The sequence below is a fragment of the Sinocyclocheilus anshuiensis genome, unplaced genomic scaffold (assembly GCF_001515605.1).
Source record: "Sinocyclocheilus anshuiensis isolate Anshui unplaced genomic scaffold, SAMN03320099.WGS_v1.1 scaffold1754, whole genome shotgun sequence".
Lineage (NCBI taxonomy): Eukaryota > Metazoa > Chordata > Actinopteri > Cypriniformes > Cyprinidae > Sinocyclocheilus > Sinocyclocheilus anshuiensis.
Window position 1 is genome coordinate 133,892 of NW_015546144.1, and position 9,907 is coordinate 143,798.

The 9,907-nt window shown below is 35.6% G+C and overlaps 1 protein-coding gene across 1 annotated transcript in view; it reads left to right on the forward strand.

Moving 5' to 3' along the window:
- LOC107701215 (run domain Beclin-1-interacting and cysteine-rich domain-containing protein-like) overlaps window positions 1–9,907 on the forward strand; it is a 36,351-nt gene that overhangs the window by 14,455 nt on the left and 11,989 nt on the right. The window contains exons 6-12 of the mRNA XM_016503176.1: window positions 1,558–1,732; window positions 1,940–2,320; window positions 5,353–5,400; window positions 5,813–5,908; window positions 7,547–7,662; window positions 7,740–7,938; window positions 8,352–8,456. Coding sequence (XP_016358662.1) covers window positions 1,558–1,732; window positions 1,940–2,320; window positions 5,353–5,400; window positions 5,813–5,908; window positions 7,547–7,662; window positions 7,740–7,938; window positions 8,352–8,456 — 1,120 coding nt within the window. The remainder of the gene's footprint in view (window positions 1–1,557; window positions 1,733–1,939; window positions 2,321–5,352; window positions 5,401–5,812; window positions 5,909–7,546; window positions 7,663–7,739; window positions 7,939–8,351; window positions 8,457–9,907) is intronic.

Consider the following 9,907-nt stretch of genomic DNA (forward strand, 5'->3'; position numbering starts at 1 on the left):
CATGAAACCCATCCATCGTTTCCTCAATATTCTTGTGCTTCGCGCTCCTGCTGACGCGGCGAGTATAAACCAGGCTCTACACTCTATAAGCACTGCACAGTTCAAACGAGTAGCGCGGTTTCGTTTGCCTTTTGATGTTTCTCATATGCAACAGAAATGCAGCGCTTATGAGTTAAACAATGCGGTGGTCACGCCAGTGCGACCGCACACAAAATTTAGTCGCACGGGCAGAAAAAATTATCGCAAAATGCGCCCATTTGGTCGCACTCTGGAGCCCTGTGCTGGACAGTATTTATTTATCCTCAGTTGTTCAAATCGCGGTAATCGAATACGGTTATAGTGATAATTAAAATATGAAATAGTAATACTAACCGTGAGGTATTTTATCACAATTTATCGTCAAACCGATTAACGTTACATCCCTAATTTAGATACAGAAGAACTTTGCCTGTTGAATATTAAAAACAACTGAACAAACAAAAAATCTGGATCTCCATGTCTGCCATGCAAATCAACTGTTCCTGCTCATCTCCAGACTGGATCCCTTCTCTCCACTTTCCCTAACTGCAGATTAAATTATTAGATCTGTCAGCATATATTAATATTTTTATGCTTAGATTTTTTTGGGGGGGGGGATCAAACTGTAAAACTGTGTGTCCCAACCAAACCTGACGCGATAAAAAGTATCTTTTCCATGTAGTTTTTGTCCTAACCACCCGCGACAGCGACACGGGATTCTATTTTAGAAACAGTTTTTATTTTCTGTGACGTCGCGGCAGGTTTATTTTCTGCGACATCGCAGCAGGAACAACATACAAAATATAAAAGTGATAATATCAGGTAATGATTATGTGCTTTATTCAATGTTAAAAGTGTCTAATGTGAGTTTGAACATTATTTTGCGTGATCTTTATAGCCATAGTAAAAGCAACAATAGATATTTTAGCTCAGATCTTGAAAAGAAATTAAAGCAAACTTGTACGTTAAAACTGTGAACTTGCTGCGAACCAACACGTGTATTCCATAACAAAGATAACAGTCACTCACTCAAAACTGTTCAGTGCAAATCATTTGAACTTTGTGTCAGTACATTATAAATAGAACGAGTCAGCAGTTTACTGTCAGGGATTTATCGTGTCGCGCCGCATCCAAGACAGCATCACTGATTATAATGGGTTCTATTGTATTTTGTCGCTTTCTGATGCTGCGTTTCAATTTTCATGACACATTATTTGAAATTAGCACGGGCCAAACATTTTTCTCTCACGGGCCGCCTATTGAGGAACCCTGGCTTATTTAGCCCCTGCTGGTAGATAACATAACTACACCATTTTCAATACAAGTTACTTAAAATGTCAACATGTTTATAGCTAGCTAGCTAGTTAAATAACATCCAGTTTTTCAAAAGGTCATGATTTGGTTGGTTAGCATAGCCCTTTTAGCCTCTTTTGGTAGGTATTATAACTACACCATCTTACTTCATTGTTAGCCTTCACTGTAACCATGCATTTCTACATGCAGATATGTAAATTTCTTCTGTCTCTTTTATCTTTAAAGCTTTCGCATGTGAAAGAGTCTCCGTTTGGTTTGCTGAAGAGTCAGAGTTTATGTTTGCTTCCCGGGGCCACAGGAAGTTGGAGGCCTGCGGACAATTCAGAGTCTCGTCGGCTCACCACGTCCCAGAGCTGCCTTACAGAGCTTCCCAACACCCCACTCTCCAAGAGCAGCTCAGGTCAGCAGGTTTCAGAGAACAACAGGCCGCTCTGTGGCTCCATTACCACACTAAATGCTTGCCTTGTTTACACACAAAATGTCCCAGAAAACAGTATGTTATTTGGTGAGAAAACTAGGGATGGAAGGTGGGCAGTTAGCAATGCTTGCAGTGAAGAAATGTGACCGTTCCTTAGTATCACAGTGCATCTCTTTGTTTGTCTTCAAGATGTCAATCCATCCAGCAGTACTCAGGGAGCTCCATGGGTTTGCGGTAGAGGAAACCAGGACGCAGGAATACCCCAGATCTCCTTCACTGAGCCCGCCTCACCCGCTCCGCCCGAGATCCAGGATTGTGTGGAAGCGGATGTGGATGACGGCCCGGAGTACCTGGCTATCGGTAATCTGGGGAAGCACAAACGGCGTGACTCGTCCAGCTCCACTCAGAGCAGTGAACACATGGGGACTCAGGGCGATGCCCACACTCCTTCGGCTCCACCCCCGCCACGCCGCTGCTCCTTCTCAGAGGCTCAGAGAACCACAGGGCGGAGCTCGAGGGGCCACATCCGGTCTCTGTCCGACACGGGCATCTCGCAGAAGCAGAAAAATGGTGCGTAGGTTTACGTACTTTTAAGTACTTTTAAGTTGTAAAGAATATCTGCAGTGACATTTTTGCAAAGTATGTATTGATTTGGAGAGGAGTGGGGCCTTGGAGTAAAAAAGGTTGAGAACCACTGGCTTAGACAAATGTTTCACATGCTGAGAATGCTAACCTAACATATAAGTATATAAACCATGGTTTCAGAGAACAACAGGCTGCTCTGTGGCTCCATTACCACACTAAATGCTTGCCTTGTTTACACACAAAATGTCCCAGAAAACAGTATGTTATTTGGTGAGAAAACTAGGGATGGAAGGTGGGCAGTTAGCAATGCTTGCAGTGAAGAAATGTGACCGTTCCTTAGTATCACAGTGCATCTCTTTGTTTGTCTTCAAGATGTCAATCCATCCAGCAGTACTCAGGGAGCTCCATGGGTTTGCGGTAGAGGAAACCAGGACGCAGGAATACCCCAGATCTCCTTCACTGAGCCCGCCTCACCCGCTCCGCCCGAGATCCAGGATTGTGTGGAAGCGGATGTGGATGACGGCCCGGAGTACCTGGCTATCGGTAATCTGGGGAAGCACAAACGGCGTGACTCGTCCAGCTCCACTCAGAGCAGTGAACACATGGGGACTCAGGGCGATGCCCACACTCCTTCGGCTCCACCCCCGCCACGCCGCTGCTCCTTCTCAGAGGCTCAGAGAACCACAGGGCGGAGCTCGAGGGGCCACATCCGGTCTCTGTCCGACACGGGCATCTCGCAGAAGCAGAAAAATGGTGCGTAGGTTTACGTACTTTTAAGTACTTTTAAGTTGTAAAGAATATCTGCAGTGACATTTTTGCAAAGTATGTATTGATTTGGAGAGGAGTGGGGCCTTGGAGTAAAAAAGGTTGAGAACCACTGGCTTAGACAAATGTTTCACATGCTGAGAATGCTAACCTAACATATAAGTATATAAACCATAAATGTTTAAGAATCACTTAGGCTACCTCTGGGCGATTCATGAACAGGTAGAACTTAAACTGCACGCTCATGCCAGAAAACTCCTAATTGGCCAAAATGCTTCGTTTGACTTTTCGGAGATCATCTACTCTTCCCTGTGTATTACCTCTCACCTACTTTCTGTATGATCTGAATTTCTGCGTAATGAATTTTAGAATACTGAATTTACTCTTTATCTTGAAAACTTGAAGCTGTATTTTTAAAAACTGGATATTTGTAGTCTAAGATTTCAGAACAAAAAAATTTGCCCTTTTAAAAATACATGTTTTTAAAACACTGCCATAAAAAAATATTAAGTTGTGTTCAATTTTAAATGTTTAATATTCAAGTAAAAAAAATCTAATTCAGAACTATGTTAAATGCCACATAATATTCAGTTTTGTTAAATGACACTTGTCAATAATTCAAATTTACACAATACAAATGCAATTAGTTTTGTCATATTATAAGCTCCATATGCACCTCGGTTGAATTGTTTTGAAGGCTTTTTCCTTTTTTTTTTTTGCTATTGAACAACAAAAACATCAATCATAATCCACCCGACTGTAAGTGAAAACGTACAAAAAAATGTATATTTTATGTAAAATAAATATTAAACAAAATATTTTGGAATCTAAAAATGCTGTAAAATCAAAGCCACATGTCTAAGATATGTTCCAAATTTGAAGTTGACATTACAAAAGTTGAGGTTCCTATGACATTTTGTTTAGGTGCTATAGCAAAAAGTTGACAATAAACTCCAATTTTTCAAATTTTTTTATGCATTTTCCTGTCAGAAATGTATACAATTCTTTCACAACATAACCAGTCTAAGATTTCAGAACAAATAATTCGCTGTTTGAAAATACATGTCTGTACAACTCTGCCATAAAAATATTCAGTTGTGTTAAATTTCAAATGTTTAATATTCAAGTTCAAAAAAATCTAATTCAGAACTATGTTAAATGCCACATAATATTCAGTTTTGTTAAATGACACTTGTCAATAATTCAAATTTACACAATACAAATGCAATTAGTTTTGTCATATTATAAGCTCCATATGCACCTCGGTTGAATTGTTTTGAAGGCTTTTTCCTTTTTTTTTTTTGCTATTGAACAACAAAAACATCAATCATAATCCACCCGACTGTAAGTGAAAACGTACAAAAAAATGTATATTTTATGTAAAATAAATATTAAACAAAATATTTTGGAATCTAAAAATGCTGTAAAATCAAAGCCACATGTCTAAGATATGTTCCAAATTTGAAGTTGACATTACAAAAGTTGAGGTTCCTATGACATTTTGTTTAGGTGCTATAGCAAAAAGTTGACAATAAACTCCAATTTTTCAAATTTTTTTATGCATTTTCCTGTCAGAAATGTATACAATTCTTTCACAACATAACCACCAAAATATTTTTTGTTAAGATTAGAAAAAGTTTTGATTCTAAAATGTTGTAGTAAATTTTGTAATATGACACTTGACACTGCCCACTAGGGGGAGGAGCCTGCTGAAAGGTTTAAAGGGCCATTTTCATGGTAACGCAAAGTCCGATTTCAAAATGGTTTCCACAAGATTAATTTTGAGTATTCAAGCTGTCAAATTATATATAGTTTAAAATAGATCCTATTTACTTTCTTAATATTTAAAAAAAATGGCAATATTAAATTAAAATGTAAAAATGTACAAAAATCTTTAGCAGTTTTACAAAAATATAACGTCCATGAATCATTTAGTTTATAATTGATAAAATCAAGTCCTGCTCTACTTTTTTTTATTTTTCTGTCATGTGTTTCACCTAAAAATACATCAGATTATGAAAGTCCAATTGGCTGTGTTCGCTTACTTTAAATGATCTATAATGTTAACGCTTGATTTTAATTAAAAATATGGCATTCCCATACACATCTGCAATAAAAAATGTAAAAACAGATCTCCACACCTTGCTTCTAAGCTGTTGTACCTCTTGTGCTCTTTGGTCTTGCTGTGGATCAGGGTGATAATTTCTCTGCTTCAACTCTATTCTTTCTTTTTTTCTTCTCTGTATGGAAAGGAGGGAATCACAGGAAAATCACCATTATTATCGAGGACCCCGTCGCAGGTTTGCAGTGCCGTGGTGCTGCATCTTGTCCATCCCTCCATTTCTGTTACCCATGCACGATTCGCTTTTTATTTTATTTTTTCTTCAGCTTTTGGCATTGTTTGTCGAGCTGTTGCACAACATTCCTATCCTGTGCCATTCCATTTGTTCTTATTTTTATTTAGTGAAATTTTACACAGTTGTGCCTGGAAAGTTTTTAATATTTAATTTTCCTTTTAGTCTTTTCTGTTTTTTGGCCATTGTGTTAAAAGTTATAAAAATTCAAAAAAACTACATGTTGTGTAGGTATAAATTTTCATCAGTGTTTATCATGGATCAGATCCTGCACCAGGAAAGACGCATTTGTTATCTTCCTTATCCTAATGTCATGTATTTGTGCATAATTCGTATCATATTTTTCTGTATTTCCCAGAGTCTGTTGCAGCTACACCAATTTCAAAGATCTGTGGTCCTTTCTCACCCCAGAGCAGCGACAGCAGCACCAACAGTTCCCTTTATATGGAATCTAGTGAGTGATGCTTTCTATCTATTCATTTATTCAAAAATACATAAAAAATGTAATTCATGCTTACAGTTACCTAAATACACTACTTCTCTGAAGAGCATGTTTTTATTTAAAATTTTGTTTGATATTTTTTGTGAGCATAAAGTACAAATTTTAGGGTGGTACAAATGTTCTGATGTTGTGACGAAGGAATATAGTAAAACAGTCAAAAATGTATTAGCACTTTTGTTTTATTTATTTAATATTTTCTTTAAATAAAATACATTTAACACAACTGCTTTAGTGCTTGTTAATATTTGAAAACATTTTGGCCATCAAAGTCATGTGGTACAAACAACATGCTGAAACATTTGACCATTTTAATGACGGCAAGATTAGTTCATGTTGTAAAATGTCATGTGGTACAACTGTACTGATATTGTAATGAAGAAAGAATGAAATAAAACAGGGTGTCTGCGGGTCCTTAAAAAGTCTTAAAATGTCTTAAATAACGTTTTCCTAATATAGTTATTTTGCAGGGATATTTTGTATGGAATATTGTCTGCTGACATGAAAAGTTCACTGTATATCGTAGTAATAAATATAATTTATTACAGCAATGATATTTAGTTTTCTTTTTAATTTATACACATTAAATATTACATATATGTATGTAATAAAATGTGTATTTCCATTACAGGTTTAGGTCTTAAATTTAATATAAGGTGGTATTAAAAAGGTCTTAAAAAGTCTTAAATTTAACTTGTTCATGTCTGCAGAAACCCTGTAAAAAAAAAAAAATGAATAAAGTAGTTTGACATGAAATTAAAAAAAAAAAATGTATTTGGCCACAACTGTTTTACCGCTTATTTAAAAATGTTTGTCCAATTAATCAAAGTCATGTGGTGCAACAAAATTCATTTGGTACAACATGCTGAAATATGCAGGAAAAAACGGTTTCTTAAAATATAAAATAATTTGACCTTTATATGATGGCAAGATTAGTTCAGGTTATAAAATGCCATGTGGTACAACTGTCCTGATATCATAATGAATAATGAAAAAAAGTTGTTATTCTTTATAAAAATATTTTATCACCACTCCTTCACTGCTTATTAATTTTTAAAAACTTCTGTCCATCTAATCAAAGTCATGTGGTACGACCAAAAAAAGTCACGCAGTACAACCAACATATTGAAATATGCAGAAAAAAACAAGTCTCTTAAAATATCAGATAATTACCTTTTTATGATGGCAAAATCAGTTCTGGTTGTAATATGTCATGTGGTGTGACTCCCAAAAAGCTGATATTTCTTAATTAGTAATTTTGGATAGGTGTAAAAACAACAACAACAACAACAAACAAAACAAAAAACAAATGAACAGAAATTATTAAGACACGTTACACTTACATATATTTGAGGTGTAAGCAAAATTCTTACTTTTCACTCGATGGTTACACCACATGACATTTTTAAAGTAATTTACCTGAAACATTTCTTAAAAATTGTGTAAAAGTTTTCCAAAACCATACAAAACAAACATGAATACAAAGTGCACACATTTCTAACTAGATTTAGTTTTCTTCATCATGGACACTTGCATATCTCATCGAATTATATTAAAATAATCATAATCTTAAATGTGCCTTCATGCTTACAGACGGCACCCAGTACAACAGTGTGCCAGACGCATTGTTCCGCAGACCGTCCGAGGGTCAGAGTCTGATCAGCTACCTCTCCGAGCAGGACTTCGGCAGCTGTGCTGATCTAGAAAAGGCAAGCGCAAACTCCTCACTGCGCTCTGCGTCTCATATATGGTGTTCATAACTCACATTCATATCCCATCACTGCAGGAAAACGCCCACTTCAGCATCTCGGAGTCTCTGATCGCGGCCATCGAGCTGATGAAGTGTAACATGCGCAGGCCGGTGGAGGAGGCGGAGGAAGAGGGCGACAGCGACTCGGAAATCCAGCAGCTCAAACAGAAAATCCGTCTGCGCAGACTGCAGATACACCGCACGCGGATGAAGCCACCGGCCTCCACTAATAACCGTAAGACTGAGGCATTTGCAATCAAGAGGGAAATTAAATGTAAACGGGATGTGTGATTAATCGCGATTAATCGCATCCAAAATAAAAGTTTTTGTTTGCATAATATATGTGTGTGTTCTGTGTACATTTATTATGTATATATAAATACACACACAAACACACAGTATATATTTTGAAAATATTTACATGTCTATATTTATAGTGATATAATTTATATTATAAATAAATATATTTAATAAATAAACAAAATATTTTTCTGAAATATATACATGCATGAGTGTGTATTTATATATACATAATAAATATACACAGCACACACACATATATTATGTAAACAAAAACTTTTATTTTGGATGCGATTAATCACGATTAATCATTTGACAGCACTAATATTTATTGCTTTTTTTCCACAGAAGCCCCATCTGTGGATAGTGGCGGCTCACGGAGGAGCTCCCAGGATTCCTTTCACCCCTCTGACTCCGGCTCGGATAGAGATGTGGAGGATATCGAGCTCAAAGGTAGGAGCTCCAGACAGGAAGTCTGACCTCATTCCCGCTTGTGATCGTATAATCATCCTCACGATTGCCCTCATTACCCATAATGCCATGTGATGAGAAATGTGTTGGCATCCCAATCACATGACTAATTTCTAACTAATTATGCTTATTTTTGATCCCTAATTTGTAACTTTGAATCAAGTTTTTTTTTTTTCTTGATTTGTTTGTGTGTTTTAGCAGGAAAGAGCAGAATAGTCATTGCAGGTGTTGTTATTCTTAATACGTTAGGCTTCAATACGCAAATCAATGTGAAATCAAAATTAACACTTTACATTAACACACGTTTACATACAAAAACCTTTAAAATGTGGGAGTAGATGGTGTTTTAGGAAGTGAGATGTTCACTCTAATTCTGGGCGGATAAAGTTTTGTTTATGTGGTTAAAAATCTTGTTGCACTTGGAAATGTCATATTACTGTATTAAAAAGAACACTTTTAACCTTTATAATGTGACATTTCAAAGAATTATTGAAATATTTAGCTAGAAATCATTTTTTGTATTAGTATTGTGGGACTTATGGGTAATATATATATATATATATATATTAGATATAAATATATAGATATATAGATATAAATATATATATATATATATATGTGTATGTGTGTGTTGCTAAATTTTAATAAAACATAAAAGAGTCAGATTGTGCAACCAAAAAAGTCGGTACAACCAACATGCTGAAACACACATAAAGACAGTCCCTTAAAATGTTAAATAATTTGGCTTTTTTATGATACCAAGATTAGTCCTGGTTGTAAAATGTCATGTGGTGCAACTGTCCTGATATAATGAATAAAGAATGAAATGTAAAAAGATTGCCCTCATTACCCATAATGCCATGTGATGAGAAATGTGTTGGCATCCCAATCACATGACTAATTTCTAACTAATTATGCTTATTTTTGATCCCTAATTTGTAACTTTGAATCAAGTTTTTTTTTTCTTGATTTGTTTGTGTGTTTTAGCAGGAAAGAGCAGAATAGTCATTGCAGGTGTTGTTATTCTTAATACGTTAGGCTTCAATACGCAAATCAATGTGAAATCAAAATTAACACTTTACATTAACACACGTTTACATACAAAAACCTTTAAAATGTGGGAGTAGATGGTGTTTTAGGAAGTGAGATGTTCACTCTAATTCTGGGCGGATAAAGTTTTGTTTATGTGGTTAAAAATCTTGTTGCACTTGGAAATGTCATATTACTGTATTAAAAAGAACACTTTTAACCTTTATAATGTGACATTTCAAAGAATTATTGAAATATTTAGCTAGAAATCATTTTTTGTATTAGTATTGTGGGACTTATGGGTAATATATATATATATATATATATTAGATATAAATATATAGATATATAGATATAAATATATATATATATATATATGTGTATGTGTGTGTTGCTAAATTTTA